Genomic DNA, 25,445 nt, shown 5'->3' with positions numbered 1-25,445 from the left:
TCATATTCCTTTTTATCTAAGGAATATATTCACTACCATATAATGCCTCTCTGAGCCTAAAAAGTAAATTCACTCCCACACCCCAAAAATCCACAGGTGATCTGTAAGTCAATCTCTTCTTCCTCTCCTCCTACTAAAGCTAAAGCTAAGCTCCCCTGTATTTTTGATCTTCTTATATAGTTTTCAGTCAAGAAGCTTTTCTAGGCATGGACAAGTTATATCTCCAGACACACAGGACCATGTGGAGAAGCCTCCAGTGGGAATTCACTCCTCCATCTGTTGTGTCATCTCTGTCCTTCCCTATTTCCCAGTCTCTCTAGCCCACACTCCTCCAACTCCTAACACTCTTGGTCAGTAAAAGGAACAATAGCTATAGAGTTGAAGGAATCAAGTTAAGGTTCCCCCAATTGAGGGTGTGCAAAGGTACCAAAGTGCCCAGCCAGGCATGTATGAGTGACTTTTGTGGGAGCCTACTGACAGCTTCAGGGAATAAGAATGGGGGGAGGTAAAGTGACCACTCAGCTGCAAGGCAACCTCTCTTGTCTATAGACAAGGGAGTAAGGCAATCTGAAGGAAGAGCTTCCCTGAAGGCCACTCCCTAAAGTCTGGTGGGGAAAGTGCTCTAAGACCCTGGTGCCCCTTGTATTTCCACATAAAATTTGAGTAATGTTGCAGCTCAGGTCTATAAACATTCCTTTCCCCTCCCTTTTTAAATGACACCTTTCACACAGCTGATAAAGAGAAATTTGGACATCCCTCAAGCTGGGGAACTTGTGCAGGGTTATGAGATAGCCAGAAGGATGGGTCATCAAAGAGTTAACCAGCAGCCTATTTCCTAAGTGTACACCTAATGTGTAGGATTTATTTTAGAGTAAATCCTTTGAGCTACTTTAATTTTACAAAGGAACATTTTTACCTACAGATATGGAGGTAAAAATTACTTAAGACTTAAAGGCTTGTCTGCAATTGTGGTCTTGTCTTGCTCTGTGGAATGTGGTATGCAACTCAGAACTGCTTAATAGTGACAGTGAGAATTGTGCAATCTGCTGGTATGGCCCTCCAGTCACCCCGAGAGCAGCCAGCTCACAGAAACCTGCTGTTGCATCTCTTCTGGGGATGAAAAAACTGCTGCAGGCTGTTTGCCACAAAAGCCCTGATTAACAATCAGTGTGACTCCTCACATGGGGAAGAACAAAGAACATAAGCCTCCTATAAAGTTTTTCTCATCTAGAAACCTTGTATGAAAGTATTAGAGTAAGTGGTTAGGAAATGCCTGCATGGAAATGCAAGGATATACCTTGCTTCTTGAAACAAGAAAAAGCTTATAACCTAAATACTGGATATTTCCACCTAATTTCTGAGTGCCTGAATTTGTGACCTGACATGCTCCTGGCAAATAACAGCTGCTGACCCAGGAGCTCTGCTTCTTACTGCATCTGCCTGTGGCCAGTATGCTCAGTTTAGAACCAAAAAATCAACTCGATGTCAGAAGGCAGCATTTAGATGTCTAGGAAAACCTTAAAGTCCTGGATTGATCATCTTCTGTCATTTTCTAGGAACACCAAGCACTGAATCTCCTTAGGGTTTGACTGCCAAGACCAAGGCTGATTAGCTTGTACAGTCAAGCCTCCACCCCTGTGTGCTGCATCAGATTTATCAACCTGGTGCTGCACAACCTGGTTCTTGGAAGTTCATCTCCAGGACAGTTATTTCCATGTGTTTGCTCCTCAGAGGTTTTCAGCAATGCTCCAAATCCTTCTATATTGTACCTCCTTTTTTAGATGGCTTGCAACACTGTAGTGCAACAACACTGCAAAGTGACCAAATGGACATTTGTCAAGTAAGTTCTTTTAAAAAGCCCAAAGGACAAAGTAGAAGCTTTCCAATGAAGCATATGGGTCAGAGCAAATAGGAAAGGAGAGTAATTTGGCTAAGAATAATTTCAAAGTTTTCATTGTGATGAGCAAAGAGGCCAAATACTAGACATGGTAGCCTTGGTGAGCTGGGTGCTGCTTTAAGCTTTTTCCAGAAGATGCTGAAAGATAGAAACTCAAATGTGTCCTTCCAAGAAGCTGCCTCTCCTGCCTGAAGGAGGAGAGAGCTCCCTGCAGAAGCCACCACTGTGTGGTCAGACCAACCACAGCCACGGAAGGGACCCTGGGCTGTGTATCAGCTGTCACCACATCCCCTGGCCAGGGGACGTCTGAGGCTAGCACATGTCAGCAGGAGACAGGAGGCATATGTTATAATGAAGTGGCCAAGGCTCCATGTGCAGTGAGCAGAGAGGAGTTTCACCAATCTTCACTGTGCACAGGTGAGATAAAGGACCTTACAAAAAAACAAACCTTGACCAAATCAGTGCGTAGTCATTGGCGACATTACTAATGAAGCACAACTGCCTCACAAAATCTGGGCTCCTGAGGGGGCCCCAAAACGTGTAAGGTGTATCCACTCTTCTGTAAGAAAGGCTCACTACTTTTGTACCCCCTCCTTAGTTGCTACCTTCTTTTAGGGCCTACCTGGGCACTAAAGCCACAACCAGCTGTACCAGCAGAGTTTCCACTAAGAGCATCTTGAAATAAAATTGCTATTCAGGTTTGCTCCCACAGGGAACACAGCCACCACATCAGCTTCTGAAGAACTATAGCACAACAGATGTTCTTGGAAACTCCAAAATCCATCAGACTCACAACCACCTCATCCTCCTCTAGGGTTGTCAGAAAAAAGTAAACAAAGTAAGATTTTTAAAACCAGTGAGACCACAGTCAGGCACTGCTGATTGCCAACATGAAGTAACCAGGCACATCCTCATACAGATACTCTACACAAGGCAAAATTCCACCTGTAGATACCCAGTTCCTCCATCTTCCTCCCATCTTATCCCAAGGCATCTTTTTATCCACCTTTCCAGAGCTCTCCACTGGGCTGAGTAACCTCCAGGCTACAGACCAGCCTGATCAATCTTCCCTACAGCTCACACATGAGTCATGAAAGGGGCTCAGCTCATTTCCCATACCAGCAGCCCCTGTTAACTCATGAGCCAAAGCAAGGGTCCCTGCAGCCCCTGTGAGCACTATCACCTACTCAGGAGGCTGCAGGTGCTTCCCTAGGCTTTAGTGCCTCTGAATTTATTTACATGCACAGCAGAATAAATGGAATCTGGCCTTTCCAAGTTTTATTTCTAGAGATATAAAATAATTCCAGCTTCCAAACATATTTATAGCAGGGAAACACTAGCTGGTGCAAGAGAGTGAGTGTGTTCTTGGGAATTTTACTGCCTCTCACCTCATATATTCATTTGACTAAAGCAACTCTATTGCATCTTCACATATATTTTGGATTTTCCAGTAAGTTTGTTGGAGAATCTGGTGCTGCTTAAAAGAGGCCAGCAAAATTGTGCCTGATTGAAAATGACAAAGCTGCAGCAAGGATCAGGAATGAAAGTTGGAGCCAAGGTCTTCAGCTAGTTTCTTTCATGACCAGAGGTTAGTGCCTACACCTTCCATTTTCAACAGGTAATGTTGAGCAACTAAAGGTACATTTTTGACCTGATGCTTTGAGTTCTTAGTCATTCACTTAACCTCTTGAAATATCCTTGAAATCTCCCTCAGTCTGAGATGCACCCCCAGGCTATGCCACCTTTCCTGGGTTTAGTTTTGCATGCAAACAAAAAAGCTGTTCAACTGTGTGTGTTTGCATGGGAATTTATTTAGTTGTTGAGAAATTAGTTATTGTTGTATCATTAGAAATGAGCTGGTATTTCAGAAACTTAAAGTAATAAAAATACTGCAAGAATATGATGTTTTGCTTTAAAACCCTCAGTTACAGCATCTCCTTTGGTCTGGCACTGCTGTCAAGAGTAGTGAGCCATGTCAGAGAACTTTCCTCTCAGCAGCAAAATGTGTGGTCATCTGCAGCCAGGAGCAGCAGGCATTGGGGAGTTAGTGGGCAGCTCAGTGCCTTTCACACTTAAACTATTTGTTTTGCAGATGCTGAAGTCCTGATATGTTTCCCTTCTAGGCCACTGGTTATTAATCAGTGCATGAAAAATCTCATGTAGGTGGCCAATTCAATGCTCCATTTCTGGTGCTGCCATGGCAGGGTGCTGACTGAAGTGATGCCACCCAGGACATGCACAGAACCCAAACCTGCTTGGAAGCAGCCCTCATCCCTGCCATATGCATGATGGCCTCATGCCATATTTGGATCTCCTGATGTGAACCAGGCTTATACAGCAGAGAGGCTCAGAAAAGGGATGCATTACTGCCTGGTCTGCCAGAAGGAGAAACTGAAACCCCCTAAAAAAGTCAATGGGTAGAGGTCAGTCTATCATGTGGGCCAGCCCCTGCACGGATTGCATAATTATGGGCTCATCTATAGACCTCCAGTATGCATGGCCTGTTTCTCCCCAGTGCAGAACACTGACTCCCAGACAAAAACCCATGGCTACCTCTCACTGATGCCAGCTGCAGGGCCCAAGGACAAATGCTGTTCCTGTAAGATCCAGGAGCAAGGCAAAGGGCAGTGGAGAAGCAGATCTGGTTATGCAGAGGGACAAGCTAGTGCTTTCCCAGCTTCTGAAAATTATTGTGCAGGAAGAAAACCCAATACTGAATGTTGCATCAAACAAAAAGACAAAGGCAAGCTCCAGGAAGCTATTCCGGGGCAAAATGACCCTGCCAGGAGCATAAGAAAGGAGGAAAGAAAGGATGAAGGGTGCCTGCACAGGGCTGCATAAGAACAGTGTCTCTCCTGGCTGGGGCAGAGGGACCACTTACGTCTCACTGGAGGTCACATGGGGACCAGCTCCAGCAGCTTTTGCAAGTGTTGAATGGCATTTGAGACTCACCAAGAATGTCCACCGTGTCTCTCTTTTTGGGTTCTCTCTTATTACCTCACTTTATAAAGGAAAATAACCACCACCTGCCCCTCCCCCTCCCAGAAAAACCCTGTTCAGCTGCATTTTAGCAAAGAACTTTTCCAGTATTAAAAGTACACTTTATTTTCTGTACAATTCTCATCCAAATCTCCAGGCATGGGAATGTCCACTGTGTCCCCAGAAAAAGTTGCAGATTGTTCTGTTGCCGTAAGACTCAGTCCAGAACTGTCCAGTAGGGGCACAAAGCCAGGACCACCAAAATCAAGTGCTGATACTTTCTAAGTGCAGGGAAGAGAGCAGGAAGGAGAGGGAGGGGAAAGCAATCCTGCCATGCCATGGAGTCATGAGTGACCAGAGCCTTCCCTGGGTGGCAGAAGAGGCACCCTCAAGTTCACGTCATCGTTCATGCTTAGTGTGGGAGTCGTTGTGTTCAGCTGTCACCCCATTCCCATTTCGCGTCACCTCCTTCCTGTTCCATTCCTTTTCCAGGTAAAATTCAGCAAGCACAGGGCAGTGCTCTGAAGCCACCCCACCCCAGGACCAATTATCAGGGATCCACGGGTTTGTAAGCCCTTCTCTCACGACAGCCCAGTGGCCTGCATCAAAGAGAATCACAGGGAAAACATTAAGTGATATTACCCAAACAGGACATGTGAGACTAACCAAGCTAAAGGTTACACGACTTCATCAAGCAACTCTACCTGTGAAAACCTTTTTCAAGCTTCGACTGATCCAGATGTTATCCAGTGACTTGGACCCTTGTGGGTTCTTTGTGCTGATGTTGGTGAAGGTGCTGGAAGGGACCAGATGGTGAAACTTCTCCTTCTTCAGGATGTCATGGTCACTGCTGTCTGGGGCCTGGTTAAAGTCTCCAAGGATTATTACATCCTTTTCTCCTAGAAAACAGGAAAAATATAAAAGAATGGGAGGAATGGACATCCATCACTCAAGTATAAGAGGATAAATGGAAAGAGTAAAAATACAAATACTGAATAAACAACATGACTGTAATCTGAGCTCCTGAAAGAAATGCTGTTTAAAGTCTTTTTCACTGACAATTTACTCATGGCCATTCTCTTCATGACAACAAAACCAGCCAGTACACGTTTTATGCTTGTTTTTAAATATCATCTCATTTATTATAGAGTCACAGAATCATAGAAAATGCTAAGTCGGAAGGGACTCATAAGGGTCATTGAGTCCAACTCCTAGTCCTGCACAGGACACCACAAGAGTCACACCATGTACTTGAGAGCATTGCCCAAACACTTCCTGAACTCAGGGAAGCTTTATGCTGTGATCACTTCTCTGTGGAGCTTGTCCCCAACCACTCTCTGGGTAAGGAACTTCTTCCTGACACCCAACCTAAACCTCCTCTGAACTCAGCTTCAGGCCATTCCCTCAGGTCATGTCACTGGGCACAAAAGCAAAGAGATCAGTACCTGCCCCTCCCCTTCTCCACTTGAGGATATTCAAGATATAGTGAGATCTCCCCTCAGTCACCTCTTCTCCAGGCTCAACAGACCAAGTGACCTCAGCTGCTCCTCATATAACTTCCTCTCAAGGCCCTTCACCATCCTCATGGCCCTTCTCTGGATACTTTGTAACAGCTGAATGTCTTTTTTATATTGTGTCACCCAAACTGCCCCTGGCACACAAAGTAAGGCCATCCCAGTGCACAGCAGAACAGGACAATCCCCTCCCTTGCCCAGCTGGTGATGCTGTCCCCTCAGGTTGGCCCTCCTGGCTGCCAGGGCTCTGCTGACTCATGTTCAACTTGCCATCAGCCAGGATTCCCAGGTCTTTCTTCCACAGGGCTGCTCTTCAGCCTCTCATTTCCCAGTCTGTGCACATAATCAGGGTTGCCCCATCCCAGGTGCAGAATCCAGACCTTGACCTTGTTAAACTTCATATGGTTAGAGATTTTTCATCTCTCTCATTTGTTGAGGTTTCTCTGCAGAACCTATCTTCCCCCAAGGGAGTTGACAGCTCCTCACAACTTAGTGTTGTCTTCAAACTTACTTAGTATTCCTTCAAGTCCCATGCCCAAGCCATTTATGAAGAGAACTCAGCCAAGGATGGAACCCTGCAGAACCCCAATAGTGACTGGATGCCAGCCTGATGTCACCCATTCACTGTAATTTTTCTGTGCCTGATCTATTTGCCACCTGACCTGGTTGCTCACCCATCATGTTACATGGTTATCCAGCTGTGTGCTGGGCATTTTGTCCAAAAGAAGGATACTGTGAGAAACAGTATCAATAGCTTTACTGTAGCCCAAATATTGATATTTTTTCCTTGCTACTCCCTGTTAGTGACAAACTCAAAGACAAGCTGTTTTAGTCTCAGAGATTTTTAGAAACCTTTTTAGAAGCCTTTGCATCTTCTGTTTCTGCAAGAAACACCTATTGGCTTTAATTTATACTGACTTTTTAAAAATAGATTTTCTGTAAAAGTCAAGGACACTTTTGTGAGCAACCCAGGAAGATGCAGCTTTATGCTGGTAGACACCACAGTCCCAAAAGTGCAGTGCTCATTCTAACCTCTGCATTTAAGAAATGCCAAGGAACAGGACTGAGGAGCTGTCTACAAGCCTGATGGCAGAAGATGAGTTGAGAAACCCCACGGACACTCCCTGACTACAGTAACTTTCATTTTCCTGGCTAAATGAAGAGATACTGCTCAACTTGGAATAGAAAATGACTTCAGTTACATTTTGTTTCCAACACTAATGAGTGAGAATAGAAACTCCAGACCCTAATCTCATGTCCATAATGTATGCTCTCCTAGACCCACAGATGAGGATGCAGACATCCCATCTGTGCCATTGGGTAAGAGGACAAAGCACAAGCCTCTGTACCCATCTCAAACCACTGCCAGAAATGTCTGAGAAGAGCTGACCAGAGATGCTGCCATGTCACTACTTGGAACTGGAGAAGGAGAATGATGGTGAAATGAGGCATAAATGCACCAAAAAAAAATTATCCCTGACTTCAGTGCTGACTTCAAAGCTAACTTCAGCGGTGAGATCTATGAAGAGCCTTATTATAAGCTTTTTCTTTCCTGGGATTGAAGTGGGAGAGGGAATGGGGTGGACAGGCTACCATACTTAGTGCTCTGGATAAGCGTCCTCATTTTTTGATGTTGCTGTAGAAATCACAATCCAGGAGAGGGAGCACAAGCCTAACAAAATCTATTCCACTCCTGCCTTGCAGTGCAGGGAAGATGAACTGGGAAAGGGCAAGAGAGCAAGTGGAGACTGAGGGCATATGACTTACAAATATTTTAAAACTTGGTGCTTGCCAAGATGCAGAGGGGCAATGAATAGTTAGTGAAATTATTTGTGGTTTCTCTACCATTTGTAAGTCACAAACCATACTGTAAACAACATGAAGTTTAAATATAATCCTATAAAGCATTCATGGTAGTAGTCTTCCCACCTTTGAAGGAAAAAACCCCACCTGAATCTGAACCTGAGTTATTTTAAGCTCCATCAGAACCCTCCAACACTTGTTTAATTAACATTTGTTTGATAGCTAAGGAAGCACTTGGCTTGTTACATGTTTTCATCACCACCCTATATGGGAAAAGGCCATTACAGAAACAACTGGAGCATATCTTTGCTGTGTAAAAATGACAGAGGCAAGGATCTTAACAGCAATACCTTGATTATGCACAAAATCTATTCTATTCAATCATAAACTACTCATGCTTCTTCTAGCAAATCCTCAAGCCTATTTCCCTGATAGGAAAAATCCATGAAAAAACCTGAAAATTTTAACCTTTCCATTCTGGAGAGGTTAGAAATAGCAGAGGATAAAAGACCCAGCAATTAGATGCATGTTTCGAAGGAGGTAAGAAGTCACCCCTGGAGCTGACTGCCTAGGGAGAGAATCACTATTTTCTTCACCCATTTAAAATTTGCATGCAGAATAACTAAGCATAAAATCATAACAGCATAAAGTTGGCAGACAGAATAGGCTGGAGCATGTTAAAGAAGCTGAAACCCCATTTGCCACTGGGGAGAGAAAGGAGAGCTTTTGGTTCTCCTCTGACAGAAGCTTCTGGGGCTCCTCAGACTGCAAAAGATTGGGGAATACATCGGGTAGTCCTGTGCAAGGAAGAGCAAGCAACCAGCTTTCTAGACAACCACCAACTTAATTTACCCTTTGTCCTGGCTCACTGTCAGCCCTGCTCCTACCTCTGCCAGCTCCTGCAACATCATGCACACCAGCACTGCAGTTTCATGTCTTCTTCCTCCCATGACCCTGACAGACATCCAGCCATGAGAGGGAAGAAGTGAACCCTCCTGGATCCTCCCGAGTGCATGACTCTGTTAAACTGGACACTCCTGGGTCTCTCAGCAGAGGAAGAGAGCAGAGCTGCCCATGGCAGCTGCAGCTCTCAAGAGACCTCATGGATAAGCCCCAATGGTCTCAGCAAAACTCAGCAAAAATTCTGGAAGAAATCATGCCCTGCTCATAATGAGGGATGATAACTGATCAAAAACTGCAATCATGATGCCCAGTTATAATCAGATGGAAAGAAAAACAGAAAATTAAGACAATGCTACTGGTGCCATGCTGTGATTTTCCTCTTTTGGAGGAAATGAGTTTAAGGTTGGTGGGGCTTGATTCTGTTCCTCAGGAGCCAGAGGCTCCTTGGCCAATGCAATCTGGTCCTCCTCCTCCAGCAGACAGAGCAGCAGGAGCTCTCTTAAGAACCAATCTTCTGCTGCAAAGGTCCCTGACACAGACTGTACTGTCCACAAGGACCCAGAGCCTCCATCTGTTGGAATGTGGTGGCATAAAGCCCACAGCAGCCAGGTTCGTGTTCTGTTCATGACCTCTCAGCAGTGCTCCCACATACCCTCACACCCTCTGGGCCCAAAGCAACCATGCCCTTCTCAATCAAGAACTCCTCAGGTGAAAAAATTAGTCTGGTCTGTTTGCAAATGCATCTTCAAATTCACTAAAGCACCAGTGAATTTGGCAGCCTGCAGGTGGCTCTTGGCCAACAAAGCAAAGCAGAACCTTAACTCAGCCCTCTGCTGCAGTGGCTGAGCTCTGGTGTGCCAAGGCAATCAGCTGAGGAACTGACAGTGCCTGCAGAAGGTCTGCAGTGTTGAAATACGCCTCTCTGCAGGAACTAGGAAACCCTGTTTTGCTTCATGGCTGATCAAGAGGACATCTGTAGGACACACTCCCTGATTTTACCATACCCTGGATGATTTCCCTCATGAATTAAACAGATCCTTAAATGCTCAAATCCTTTCTGGACAGAGTGACACATGATGAGAAGGATGTGATGTTACACTGCCTGCTAAGAAGTCTTCTCAGAAGTCTAGTAAGCTCAGTGCCTGATGCATGGATAACCCATGGAATATGGCCAAGACACGTGGGAGAAGGTATCACAGAATCACAGAATGGTTTGAGTTGAAAGGGACTTTTAAAGATCATCTAGTACAAAGCCCCTGCCATATGCAGGAGCATCTCCCACTGGACCAGGTCACTCAAAGCCCCATCTAACTGGCTTTGAATACTGCAAAGGACGAGCATCCACAGCTGCTCTGGGGAACTTGCACCAGTCTTCACTACCCTCAAAATATATAATTTCTTCCTAGTATCTAATCTAAACTTACCCTCTTTCAGTTTAAGAGGGTAATTCCCATTCTCCCTTGTTCGCAACATGTCATCATAAAAGGTCCCTCTTCAGATCTCTCACAGGCCCCTTTCAGGAAGACTGCTTTAAGATATGCTCAAAGTCTTCCCTTGTTTAGTCTGAACAACCCCAGATACCTCAGCCTTTCTTCACAGGAGAGGTGTTCTAGCCCTCTCATCATCTTCACAGCCCTTCTGTGGACTTGCTCCAACAGGTCTATGCCTTTCCTATGCTGAGGATCCCAGAGCTGGATGCAGGTCTCCAGGTGGGGTCACATGGGAACACATTAGAGAGACCAAATCCTCTCCTCCCTCATCCTGCTGTCTGCACTGCTTTTGATGGAGCCCTCAGCAGGATGAGGCTGACTTTCTGGGCTGCAAGTGCACATGGCTGGGTCATGTCCAGCTTCTCATGTAGCAGCAATCACAAGTTCTTCTCCTCAGGACTCTCTCAATCTACCCAGTACCTTGGTCCCTGGGTCCAGCCACTACCAGGACATCCATAATAGCATCTGTGTGCTGCCCATGGTCACCTCACTGAAGACAAACTGGTGGAGTTCTTGAGAGAAGACAGAAGAGCTGCTGCAAAGAGTTACCTATTAGCTATTATGCATCTTTCCAGTACTGATGAAAAGAAAAAAAGAGAGGCAAAAAGGAACCAGGACTCACTAATCTAATGGTAGAAATACGGGGATACTATACTCTGTGTTGAGGTTGTGGATAGTAAACAATGTGCCTCAAATGCTCACATGCCTCTTAGTAAGAATAAAAGATAATAGAACAGGCATTTGTTAGTAAAATGGAAATGGAAAATCAAATTTATTGCAGTACCCACAGACAAATCAGTAATTACTGCCAATATTTTGTGGACTAATTTAGAAGAAATTGAAGGCTGGTGATAATTTTAAGCATGATATTCATTTTGGCAGGGTAATTCAGTACTTCAAAGTCACATGTGTGCACTAACATTTCCTTAGGAGACCACACCTGCATCCCACAAGTTGGAAGGAATCTGAATTTCTTCTTTTGTGAAAGACTTAGCCAAAAACAAACATGCTCCTGTAACATGCTGGCCATATGAAAATTAAAACATGAAATACAGAGAATACTAACAGACTAAATTTAGATATTGTGGAAGTGCAGCTCAGTTGACTTCAGAAGACCTACACATTTATTCCATGTTTCAGAACAGCCTTTGGGGATTAAACAAATGATCCTTTTGTTTACCTTCATCCTTTCCAATTTTAAAGTACGTGGACAAATCAGTAGCACTTAAAATAGCTCTGACTGGCTTCTGAAGCTCAAAAGGAGCAACAACACAACATGCAGAAAAACTGCAAATATCTTTTGAGTTATACAAGAGGGATATTAATGCTTCCAAGTCACCAATGTGGGTGAGCTGGGCCAAGCTGAAAATCATCACATGAATAATCTTGCAATATTTTTACATCTTTCTTAAGCAGTAAACAAAGTGCTAGACTTTTTCTGTGCCTATAACAAGATCAGCAACATTTAGAATCTAAACTGCTATGTTCGGCTTCACAGGAAGTTAAACATAATTTGCAAACTTCAAAGTAAAAATCAAATTCACAGAAATGAAGTAAAGAAATCCAGCTGCCTATTTAATTGCTCAAGCTCTGGCCTGAATTCTGGTGTCATTTCATCCTGGTGTAAAGCCAGAGCAACTTCTTCGAAATCAACAAAATTATTCTACATATTACATCCAGGTATCAAAGCAGGACTTGGTCTCTTTTCTCATTAGCAGTCATCTGCAAATTTGCATTGGTTTTTCCAAAGAGCTTTCAATTATCCAAAAATTAAATATATAGAACCTATTTCTCTTGGAAGAAAAAAGTAATTTAGCTTTGCTCTGATACCAGGTAGGTGTCATTTCCACAAAGCACTTAAAATAGGGTCTCAACTCCAGTGACTTTCCTTTGGCACAACTTGCTGTTACAGTAGCATAAAACCAGAAGGAACTTAATTTGAAAAAAACGGTGTCAAAGTCAGTAGGATCTCCTATGCTGTTAATTAGGAAAGGCTGTAAGACAATGTGCAAGGGAAAAGCATATTTGTCATGCTATGCATCACACAAATATGGGTAAAGACAATTGTGAGGCTGGTAATGGTATTTTTGAAATGCTCACTGAGACAAATTTTACTGTTAAAAATTCCTTTGAATTAGGTAGTATGCACATTAGCTGCACAGATAGCTGGCAGTTAAAACCCTGCCTTACCTTTCAGAGTCTCCTGCAAACTCTGTGCACAAGCTGCCAGTTTGTGGCTGTCATGGTTCTTCTCAGAGTTCTCTCCCGCAGAGGGTGACACGGCCAGGTGAAGATTAACCACAGTCAGATCATTCATTCCAACCTGGGAAGGCAAGGAAGAGAAATCAATGCATGTGGGGAATGGAAGGTCACAATGCAGAACCACATGCCAGTTCCCAGTAATTTAATAGTAAATCTGGGGCAGTAGGACTCACACTGCTGTATATGTGGTGTGTCTTCGTGTGTCTCAGTGTGGGAAGGAAGAGGAGGGAGGCATTTGTATTTTGCAGCTTTGTTTGCAATAACCTCATACCCTCTCAGTTCTGGGGAAACTGGTTTGCATTAGCAAACAGCTTCCTTTCAGCACAATTGAATAAAGAAGTCAGCTGCTTATGAAAATCAGTTTATGCAAAACCAGTTGTTAATAAACTACAAATAATGTCATGATCATTAAAGGGGCTAATTACTACTGTCTTGTGAGCTTGCCACAGAGACTAACCAAGAAACTTAATGTACCTTGAAAAGAGCTGCTGGCTCCCTGCAATCTCCTGTTCACCTTCTGAGAATCACTTGGACCTATTTGTCTGATCAATTAATTACTAATATTTTATTTATTAATAATTATTTGATTAATGCTTCTCTCAAAGCCTTACCAGAGATGTCAAGTTGCCTAAACTGGACCCTTTTGTCACAGCCTGTGTGGAGATGGGCTCTCTCTGTTCCTATGTTTGCTCCAGCATATGCCAAACAACTGGTTCCAAAAGTGATGATGTTCTTTTAGACAGGTTTGGCCCCTGTGAAAAAGCTTTAAAATGGAAACTCTGAAGTGTGACAGCAACATAAGATAGGCCAGCCCAAGTATCACTGGAGCACTGTGCCTTATACTCACACATACTCATATATATGTAAAATCCATCTCCATTCTCCCTGCACTCATCCCGCCTTGTGGCACTGACAAGAATGCCAGTCCTGGCTGGTATTGAGGATCCACTGACCCTCAGGTTCTCAAATACTCCCCTGCAGTAGGGTTTGCTCCCACAGAAGCAAGGGAAAGGACTGACTGTGGTGAACTACCACATGTATTATGGTGCATTAAGCACCTGTCCATAATCAAGTCTTGGGACAGTAATGAGAAGGGTCAGAGGCTCATGCAAATTTTTATCCGTGAGAAGGCTGTGCCTGTTTTCATCTTAGCCAAATTTCTTTTTAGTAAAAGTTCTGCAAGGCACTCTGGCAGTTACCTTGAAATGTCCAAGATATGGATGAGGATATGAGTGCCTCCCATTCCCATTAGTCTGTGCACCCTCCCGAGATGAAGCATCTTTCAATTCAATGCCAGCTGTTGTATCCCAGAGGAAGCCAGAATATTCAACTCCCTAGAATAAAAAATAAAGAGAAATGCCAGTCACAAGATGGTAAAAACAAAACATTCTGCCCAAATGTAGTCTTATATCTATATCTGTATCTAATTTATATCATCTATATCCAGGAGTGGTGCCTGCTGAGAGCCAGAAGCTCAATTGGCTGTGCCTAAGCATAAAGGAGAAACAGCTTCCTGGGCTATCAGTGGAAGATACAGAGGACAAGTAGAAAAGGCTTCTTCAGTTCACCCCACCAAAACTCCCATCAGATGTTTGAGGAATGCTTCCTGGGAAGTTCCACTGACTTCACTGAAGGGTGAGTGTGCCAAGCTGAAATACACATCACTCTGCTTATTCACAGCCCCTCACACCTGCACACTGGCTATTGGACACCCAGTTAATTCCAGCACTGCTCCAGTAAAGCCAAGGATTTAATAATCTGTTTTATCTTCTACAGGCAGAGCATGTTCAGGACCATTGGAGGGGTGAAGGATGCTGCCTCATGTGTGTTTGAGCGGATGTGGTCCCCATTTCCTCCTCCAGGCAAGGCATTGGATACCTCTGAGCGTGATCAGTAATGAGGTAGTTTGTTAGGTTCATGATTAATTGTCTAACCATGAGTTTGCTGCCTTGAGGTCTCACTGGGTGACTGCTAGGGCTCGCAGTGGACGATGCTGTGCACATTTGTTCCTTCTCCCCAGGCTCGACACCATCTCACAGACTTTTTTCACCCACAAGCTAAAAATAACTGGGCCTCTTCAGTCTCTTGACTTGAAATCTGGTCTAGACCTCTCAGTCCAGTCAATTTCTCTGTCTCTTTTCCAGCTTGAATGTTTCATGCTCAGCTCTCTGCTCCTTTCAGCTCTGCTTCTATAATCCTGAATGTTTTGTCTTTTTTTATTACTTCAGGATGTGAAATTGGCATTTTCAGAAAGCTGTCACACCAGCAGCAGTATCTGATTCAAAGACTGTCAGCCTCTTCTATCACCCAGACACCACTTCCTTTGGCATCATTCAAACCCTTAGCAAATCACAGTTAAATCCATTGTAAGGAAGACTTTTCTCCATTTCAGCTGCAATAAAAAAGTGTTACCTGCTCCACTGACTTTCCAAGAGCCTTGAAGGGATCAAGGCCGGTTCAAATTCTTTAGTAGCTCCTTTGATAACTCACCTTTAAAATACTGACAAAATTATTCCACCAGTAAGAAGCCTAAGGTCTAAAAATTGATGCAGGAAAAGATGTGGAAGAATAGAACTGCTGTCAACAGCTTTTGGCTATTTCTAGACTCCAGACTTTGTATCAAAAAAGCTGTCAAAAGTAATTGCCTGGTTGAAATGCTCAGAATGTATGGAAGCACAAGCTGGAGGCACCATCCACCATTTTGTGTTTAGCCCTAGAGAGCATCCCAAAATCAGTTTGTGCCAAAGATGATATGTTCTTGGGGTTACACTGTATTACCTCACTGCATTTGTGTACACAGTGCTCAAACCTGACAGACTCGCTAACTAGCCCCAGGAAGACACTTTTTGGCTTAGTGGAGGGTTCTCCAGCTCAGCCAGATTCCTGTTAAAGCAGCTAAAAGGAAGAATCAAGTAGATACAATTTCTATTCTTAGTTTGGCTGCACATTTCTACCATAATTTTGGGAACCATTCATTCTTATATCCCTCTCCATAAAACAAGGTGGATGATCACTTTTATCTACTCATCCTGTATTCAAAGCTGCCATTCTTATCTTTGGAAGTACAGCTCAAGAAAAATCTGACTAAAGACTCCGAATTTAACATAGAAATTCTGAGACATTTATTAATAATTCTTGATTTAAAAAAAAGGTGGAGGGAACAACTTTGACAACTTTGCACAACTATTTATATTCAATGTTTTAATGATCTGGCCTAACAAGAAATTCCAAAGGAAAACTCCAGCCACAAATAAAAATGTCCTGAAGGGCACTTACACTCTGATCTTCAATTAAGTGTGATTTTCATTAAACTTCTGACACATTCAAACACTGTATCTTTCCAGACCCTCCTGACCTTGTATGTCCCTCTAGCAAGAGTAAAATCCTTGAGCTCTTCAGGTGGCGGGTTTTGGGTTGTTTGGGTTTATGTTTCCCTCCTTCTTGGGTTTTTCTCAGAAGGGCAATAAAAGGAGGTGCACATGCAAAAACAGGAATCCAAAACCAGTGAACGGTGCAATTCGATTTGGAAAAGCCAAAATAAAGAAATGTGCATTTTAAGCAACATGGCTATAGGACACAACTGCAGCCATTTAGTAACAACAGTGGTCAGAATAGATCATTCTGGATCAATAAGACTGTTGAAGACTGCCCCATGTACTGGCAGGCACTACTTGTTGCACGACAGGTCTCAGATCTTGCTTCCTACCTACAACAACATCCACACTGCAATAACTGCACCATGAGAACGACCCTGTTCAGCTACAACAGGCTCAAGCTCGAGGAGGACACTATTCTGAAAACTCATTAGCAACCTTAAGGGTGAAAAGGTGAGATTTCCCTTGGGCAAAACAGCTTTTGAGCACTGTTAGTGCCTAGTCCAGTGCAGCTACACCTTGAACATTGTCAAGGGTAGGCAGGTGCAGCTGTCACCATCTTAAAAAATCAGTACCTCCCTGCAGTAGAGAGTTATATACACACACACACAGACTCTGTATCTATAGCTACATATATATACACACACAGACATATATATGTTCCCAGAGCAGATGCTGCAGGGAAAAGCACAGTGCAGCACAGTGCAGATTTCAAATTGAGTCCTCAGCACTTTAAACACCTGTGCCAAGGACTCTGGGGAACACACAAGGTAAACTTTTCCATGTGAGGCTGGCAGGCTACAGGGCTCCTCTGCAGGCTCTTCACCTGCAGACTAGGAAAATGGGAAGCCCTTTCAAATGCCAGCCAGTACAGCATAAGGGAGCAGCTCAGGAGACCTGCACAAAAAATGTCATAAGTACTACAGCCTGCCAGGGGAAAAACTCAGGACTCTTACCTTGTCCAAATGTGTGGCTTTTCATCTATATATCTGTACTGCTTTTATCCACCTCCTCCAATTACATGCACAGCAAATATACATACACACATCTTTATCCTTACAAGTGTACCACAATTCTTTCAAAATATAAATTGTACAGTCAAATTAAAAGCTACAGGAACAATCAGCTTAAAAAACAAGAAATGCAAACCTTGCCAAAAATTATTTTCAAAGAAGAGCTTCTTTAAACATTCAAAATATGTCCTTGGTTAGATGAGGGGAAAAAAGCAAAGCCAAATTTTGGACTTAGGGATTAATGTACCTTGTGTAGCTGGCCTGAGGGTTTTTCGGAAACAACACCCTTCCAACATCCTCTAGGGCCCTTCCACTTGCGGATGTTTGGCAGTGTCGGCTGGTTCAGCTCCATGCAAAACTAGAGCGAGAGGAAAGGGGGGGAGAAAAAAAAACCATCAGCTTGGAGGGTTTTAAAGTAATTGCAAAATAAAGTGTGTAGTAAAGCTGGTAAGAGGCACAGAGGAGCACAGGCTGTGCTCTCTGCCTTCCCTGAAGGCTTGCAAAGGAGGTGGTCTGAGCCACATCCCAGGCTGACTCACCCCTGACTTAGAGATAATTATGAACTAAAATAACTCAGTGCAAAAGCTACAAGTAGAACATTTATCCCTCGGACCCTTTTATTTTCCTCCAGAGCTACTTGTTTCATTGGAAAGAGGTTTCCTCTGTAATGCCTTTGGAGATGCTGGCTGCATCATATCCCACCCCTTGCCTGGGGCTTCACAAACAGCTGCCGAATCCTCCTGGGGGCAGGAGGCCTCCATATCGTGGCTGGCCCCACTCCAACAACACAGCCACCAGCATGACATGAGAGGAAGGGTGTAGGCCAAGCTTAATAGCTGTAGTTTTGGAGTTAAGGCTTCTCTGACTTCACGCCAGGGACATGTTGATTTCCTCTGTGCACAAAGGAAGCAGCTACACGCTTGCATACAGTTCTAGCACATCCTTCTCATGCTTCTCAGAGGCACTCATCTTCCTGGTCACTGCTGAACAGCCACAGCATTTGGACACCATTACATGTTCAAGCACATGATCAGAGGTGGAGAGGCTACATCCTAATGCCCAGCAGATCAGAGATACCAGAACTCTGGACATTATGGAGAGCCCCCAAGTGTTCCTGTGTAAAATCCTGAGACTGAAATAAAAGCAAGTAAATAAATAAATAATAAAAGCCACCCTGGAAAATCTGGGATCTGAAAGTCTGTCATGCAGACAATATGGAATACTTTTTGTCAGGGGTTTCTAATCAGGCTCAACAGGAGCTAGAGTCCTTTGAGAGGCTGAAGTTGGCTCCAGGCAGGCTCTGGCTGGAAGCTGGCAGAATTTGGATGCCCTAGTTGGGGCAGAGGTTCTGGCTGAGGGGAGAGGGCTAGTAAAAAGTCAGTCCTGTGAAAGAGCAACAGGGACTTCCACCATGCACCATCTTGTTCTGATACTGGAGAAAGTGGGTTAAAATGCATAAGTTTTCACAGTGAAGAAGTATCCTCAGACAAAATCTTGGATCCAGAACACCCCTCCAGATCAAGCAGCAATTTAACAAAGGATTTTCAAGCCAAACAATAACTTCATGTGCACAGTGACTCTCTGCAGTGGGACATTCCTAACACAGTTTGAAGAGCTACAGAGCTGTATGGATATAAGTATTTCCTACATGGATACCAGTAAAATGATAGAATAGTTATTTTCATGTTTATCTTTTGATTCAGAAACTAAAATCAAATCCTGATCTTTCACTGACTCCCTTGTCTGCAAGTTCAGTATCCTGAAGCTGAAAGCAGCCTGATTCTCAAATACACACAACCCAGACACCCCTTTACTTGCCTCAGAAGACTGAGAGCTGTTTCGGTTGAACACCCGAAAGCAAAAACCCTTGGCGCAGCTTTTAAAACAGTTTTCTGACGTGCAGAGATTGGCTGGGGCTTCTCATTCAAGATGCCACATTAACATATGTTGTGGCCCATTATGTACCTTCAGGCAGTGCTGGGGCTGGGCTGATTTAGGGAACTCGGAGACAGGTAGGGTGTTTTCACAGCCTCGGAACACAGCTCTGCTCTCAGCTGATTGCGAGGTGCTACCCCAGCTAATACAATAAATCACAGCAGCAATAATTACTCAATCCTGAGGGCATTCTGATGTCTTCAGAGTGGATTTGGTCAGTGAGTTTTCTAATACTTAAATAACTTAAATCAGAAAAACAAAAATACTGTTGAAATTAGGAGTTCACTGTAACCTGACAAAAGACTTATCTCTAGGTTGCAGCTGCCTAGAAAGTCCAGCTAGCACAAAGCGTATGACAAGACTGAATAAATCCTACAGAAACCATCATTTTATTAAAAAGAGCATCTGCAGTCTACTAATTTGAATAGTTTGATTCCTTCAAACTGATTTCTTTTAAGGCTTTGATTTGACTTGGTGCAAGCAAAAAGACTACAAGATTATATAGTTTGTTGTGGAAAAAAAGCCTATTTTGGGTACTGCTGCAGTGATGGAGAATTTGTCCTACAGCAGCTGATTTTCTGTACTCATTTTCCAAGGCTTACAGGCACACATATTTTGACGCTGTGACAGCATACTTGCTGAGGGCATGTTTTTTTTGCTAAAGTGAGAACGGCATTTTTCAAATCATCTTGTTTTGCCCACAAAACCCAACATCAACTAACATTATGCTGCTCATGCAGCAAAAGTATACAGATAAGCTTCCAGTCCACACTAGGAATGAAAAAAAATGCCTTTCCTCTTTTGCAAAACTAAGAGCTATGCCAACCCTTTGAGATGCAATTCTTCAAGTGGTAAAGAAAAACTAAAATCTCAATCAAAACAATTATTTTTTTCCTTTCAAAAAAATCCTCCTAAGGAAAAAAATTCTAGCTTTGTTTTTCTCTAGAGCCTTTCAGCCTGCAAGTTTCCTGAAATTCAATCAGTTTGTTCATTATAACCTACACATACCAATACAAAGCTGATGCGCACGTGCACACACACACACACCCCCACACCTACCATGAGACCAACAGCACCACAACTTATTTACACAGATACCCTGTGGTCTCTCTTCCACCTGGGTGCTGGTTTTCATGGGATAGGGAGTGCTACTAGGGAGCAGGAACATGGCAGCACCAGGCCCCAAGGCATACTCTAAACAAAAGAGCAGCCTGTGCTTGTGAGTGGTCAACGTCCTTGTGTCAGGTGACAACCTGCCCGTTGGATATGAGTGCCCCCATCTGGCATGCAAGGCACCAATACGAGCCACTATCCCAGGAACTGGGACAAGCCCTGTTGAATCTGCTGATAAGTAACACACAATTTTCCCAAGAAGGAAGGATCCAAAGATGCAATTGCTCTTTGTCCACCCGGTAAAGTGCTGGCACCTGTCCCTCCCTGCCTGTCCAGAAGCAGAGACACGTACTTATGGCTGACTTTGGAAAAGAACACAAGGCAGTTGGAAGAAGCTGGAGAATTGGACATTTGAGGAGTGACTTCAGAAGTGAATGCAAGGGGTCTTGGACTAATTTGGAAGCAGGGAAAGAAACATCTGTTGGGCTGGCATATGCTGGAGACCATAAGGCAGTTACAGTCTTCCTAACACACCTACTTGTCTCCGCAGGGCACTCCAAGCACCGCAAGAACATCTAATTTGTGCATTGAGTTTGATCTGTTCCAGTGCAATAACTTTTCCCACTAGCAGAGCTGCCAGCAAGTGCTCTGCAATTCTGCACACAAGCAGCTCCCACCACCTCTTCTTCAGGACACCCTGGTTACTTTGTGTTTTATTTTGGGGTGCTATTTGTACATCAACCCCATTTGTGCAGCCGGGTCATCCTTCCCAGAGGATGACATCACTCCATACTGAACATCTTGGCCTGCTAAGTGTTATTCCTATAAAGCCAGCTCTGGGGACCACCCTGAACCAGCAACTTCCCCTGTGGTGAACATCTTTTGCTCAAAAAGAAGATGGGCTACTCCTAAACACTTAGGAAACAAAATGTGACAAGGAGAACAATGCCTTAGGGTTTAATAAATTACACATTTCTGATTAGCCAGGTTTGGAGGTTACCTTTATTTCAGACCTGGAGTCAGATCAGAGGCTGTGAGCAGGGCCAGGGGAGAAATAACAGTGAAAATGAGATAGGAGGGGGAGCCTGTTGTGGCATGGTATGTCTATCATCACCTGAACTTCAGAAAGGCACTCAAAGCAATTAAATGTCCATTTTACTTAACTACCACAGAAGCTGTCAGGCCAAAAGAGCACTGCAGTTGAGGTAAACAACTACTTGCTTCATCAAAGGAAAGACAATTTTGGTTCCTCTTAATGGAGAGGAGAAATGAGAATGGCAGAATAAAATTTCCCTTTCTAGATATCACATATGCAGTTACTTTTCTTATAATAAGCACTAGAGGGAGCAGCTTTAATAAGTACCAGAGATGAGTAAGAAGCTTCAATCAATCTCTTATCATCTCAGCTATGTGTAGGTATGATATTAGCAAAGATTTGTCTTTCCATGGGGAAAGACACTTGCAGTTTGAAGTAAGGGCTGTTTTGTGCTACAGAGCATCTCCAAGTATGACGGACTTGGTGCATCCAGGAAGGGTAAACAGAAGAACTCTAAGATATACTTTGTAAATTGAGCAGTGGCACTTGAGAAGGCCCACAACACACTCCAATAAAAATCCCATCCTGAAATATGTTCTAATAAATTTCTGATAGAAGATACAACAAAATTTACAGTGGCTTCATGAGACCATCTAGCAATGCTCATTTTTTATTCCATCCTTTAATATATATTTGAGTTCCCTGCTCTATCCCTATGTACCTATGTATGTATAAATTAAAAATTAAATGCACATTATCCTTTTTTTATTCATCCAACCAGACTGTACTTTTATTTCTAATTGACAAAGCAGACTCAAACACCCATAATCTAAATCAAATCTACCACAGGACACAGCTACAGTTGGCTCACTCTAATGAAGCATGACCCAAAAAGCCAGGAGCAGAAACATTACAAATATTTCCAAGAATCTGAAACCAACACCTTTGCTTTTCAAGCAAAACTTTCTAATTTGACTTCCAGAAGATGAGTGTTTTGTTAGATCAGGTCTGTGAGGAGGAAAAGCAGAGTTGGGGGTTGAAGAGACGTGTGTGCTGTAGTTTATTGTACTGGCTATTGAGGTAGAGGTAGGGAAAGGTCAGAGGCTTCAGGACTGCTGTCCTGGTGTGGGCACACGTGAAGTACAAGGCAAGTTAAGGGGAGAGCAAAGACACAGCAGGGCCAGGATGCTTAGCACACTTCTACAGCTGGGTAACACTGAATGCACCTTCCACAGGCTGGAACAACTCAGGAAGGGGACACAGAGGAGCATCAGGTCTTTCAGTGACATCTGGATTCTCCTATAACCAAATGTAACAGCATAGAAGGAAGCATTATTATGATTAAAGCCTGAAACTGACACTCATCACTGTATCCCATTTCCCGCTGACAAGAATGTTATCTCAGGTCTGCTTGTTTGCCTTTCTCTCAAGCATATCCCTTTCCTGTTTGCAACACAGTCGAAAAATACACACAAGAGAATGAGATGCATCCCCTGCCATGTGGGATGCACTCACCAGCTCTATTCCACATATGTAGCATGTGGGAAAACTGGGATGATCCTGTGTTAAGTTGTAACATTTTTCACATGTCCATTAAAATAGTCCCTTCCAGGAAGACTTCATTAAAGATAACATAATCTTTACTGCTTGTGTTGTTCATGTATTGATATTACACAAAGACAGATGGGGGTCTGATAGGCAGATAATAATGCATTTTTTCAAAGGAGAACAACCTCCCTTCAAGGAATCAGTTTCAGTCTTAACCATATGTAAATATTTGTGATGGAAAAAGTTTTCTCTTCCTCCATATTGTACAAAATTCTGCAATGACATTAGAGCTAAGGAAATAATAAAAAAAAATTTAAACGTTTGGGAGAAAAATTCTAGGACAAAGAGGAAAAGAAAAAAAAGGAATCAATCCATTGAACAGGCAAAAACTATAGATTCACACCTGGAAAACTTATCTGCCCCTTTGACCATATCAACGTGTCCTACTCATACTGGGTCATTGAGACCTTCCCATCCTTTCTGTACTGGTTTGGTCTTCCTAGAACTAAATAAAAAAGTCTAGATTAATGATCAAATAAATTCTTGCTACCCATCACATTCTTCACAAACATTACGTAATTCACACTTCAAAAAGCTCTGTACACTCATGGCGAGAGGTGAAATCAAGGCAGATCCCTTCAGCACAGCCAAATATTCATCCCTTGTCTTTGTTCAGAAATAATAAAGGACCCATAGGCACAGTCACCACCTCTACACACCTTTGTGTCTATGGACATACAAAGCTCATTTGTTGGGATAATGTGCAAATTTGAGTCCCAAAGCTTGATCCATCTGAAGGCACCTATGGCTTTTTCCTCAACTCAAGAAGGACTCATTTTTTTCCTGGAAAATGTGCTGCTTCTGCTTCTTAAAGAACACACCAGTAATTCAGAGGAAGGATTTATTTCCTCTGAAGACCAGATTCTCACTCAGCTCTGGAATGACAGCTCCAGGCACTATGTTATAGACCACAGAGCAAACACTCACCATACTGGAGCCTCATCCCCGTTAGCCTTGGTGACCTAAATTCCCAGCCTTGCTACAAAAGCTACTACTAAACTTCACACTTGTAAAAAAGGAAACCTTCAGGACTGAGCTTCTCAAAGGAGACAGGATGAGGAAGGATCATTTCTCAAGCCAAATTATACATAGACTAGAAACTAAGTGGCCCAGTCCTTCTGCCTGCTTCAGAAGTGGGTAATTCCATGTCTGCAGAGAGGCATTGCTCAGCAAAGCATCAGAGTAGACCATTATTTAAGGCAACCTGGGGTTAGGCAGCAGCTAAATGATGCTTGGCAGGGCTGGAAGGTTTTTCAAACTGAAGGCATTGTTTCCCACATCAGGTATCTGAGCCCCTTCATGAGCTTGACTCTTTTTTGAACCAGCCTATCGACAGCCCATGTCCAGCCCAGCTGGACACATGCCCCTCTCCTGCTGCTGCTGTGTTACTTGCCCATTGTACTTTGGGAATGTGCCGGAAATAATTATGCTGATAAATTTAACATAATCTCAGCTATCAAAAGTGTGTGAGGGTTTGTTTCCATATATGGAGTTGTTGAAATCAGATAACTTTTTTTTCCTAAATCAGGCTTTACAGGATCCATTGGGGAGGGGTAGGTGCCTAAGTTTGCACTCTCAAGTTACTTTTGAGTACTTACTTTGGAAAAACTTAGCAGTGAGTTTCTACACTGCCCTCCCAGATGAATTATATCACCACAGCCACTCAAATGCTCAATCTTCTGTAATATCTAAGAGGAAATTACTGTCAAAATCTTTGAATATATGATTAAAAAAACAGTTTGTTGCTCATAAACTCAGTTCTTTGCTCACCTTTAAACACTGTTCTCAGGACAACAATGCAGAGCATTCACTGGCCAGTTCTCCACCTTCATCCTAAACAATGGTGATTATTTATATAAAGAGTGTCTTTTCATAGATCTTCAGAAGGAAGACAACAAAGAACCTTTGGTGAAGAGCAACAAAACAACAACTGAAAGAGGCAATACAATAACTCCACTAACACATTTTTAGTGCTGGGAGCACTAGTGAAGAATTTTGGGATGTTCAGCTGCCTATTGTCAAAATTGAATACTTGCTATCTTTCATCCAGCATGCCATTTAATGGGAAGGTGTCTACACAGATGCTTGGCGGAAATCTATGCTGCCCTTTACCTGTGGAATACAACAGCCATATCTACCAGACCTACATGTAGAAGATTTGTGGTTTTTTAATTTTTCATGTATCCATTCACAGGTTGACCTTTTCCTTGTACTTGGTGGGACAGATTCATTTGGCAGAAGACATTTCCTGACTACTTCATTCATACTCCTAAAGACTTTTCTTAAACATAATTTATAAATTAAGGCTTAAGAGGTCATCAAGGATGGTCACAAATTTATTTTTAAGTCTTTTCAAGACAGTGTTTCATACTTCCTAAGTAGGCACCATAATCATTAGCAGATATAATGGCATGCCAAGGGGACTAACATGATATAAAAGGAATAAAAAGCCCTGGTGACTGTGAGGATGTCTTTTTTATCAAGCTGGTTTTACCAAAGCTGAGTGTTTGAGTTTGTA

General features: G+C 43.1%; 1 protein-coding gene across 1 annotated transcript in view; it reads right to left on the bottom strand.

Annotated features, from left to right (window-relative positions):
- Positions 1–3,688: 3,688 nt before the first annotated feature.
- EEPD1 (endonuclease/exonuclease/phosphatase family domain containing 1) overlaps positions 3,689–25,445 on the bottom strand; it is a 63,090-nt gene continuing 41,333 nt past the window's right edge. Inside the window, 5 exon segments of the mRNA XM_079302654.1 lie at positions 3,689–5,475; positions 5,581–5,775; positions 12,777–12,909; positions 14,048–14,182; positions 17,483–17,593. Coding sequence (XP_079158780.1) covers positions 5,276–5,475; positions 5,581–5,775; positions 12,777–12,909; positions 14,048–14,182; positions 17,483–17,593 — 774 coding nt within the window. The 3' untranslated portion in view covers positions 3,689–5,275.

The sequence above is a fragment of the Erithacus rubecula genome, assembly GCF_903797595.1.
Source record: "Erithacus rubecula genome assembly, chromosome: 3".
In the NCBI taxonomy this organism is placed as follows: Eukaryota; Metazoa; Chordata; class Aves; order Passeriformes; family Muscicapidae; genus Erithacus; species Erithacus rubecula.
The sequence above is the reverse complement of the archived record's forward strand: the minus strand, read 5'-3'. Positions and strand labels throughout refer to the sequence as shown.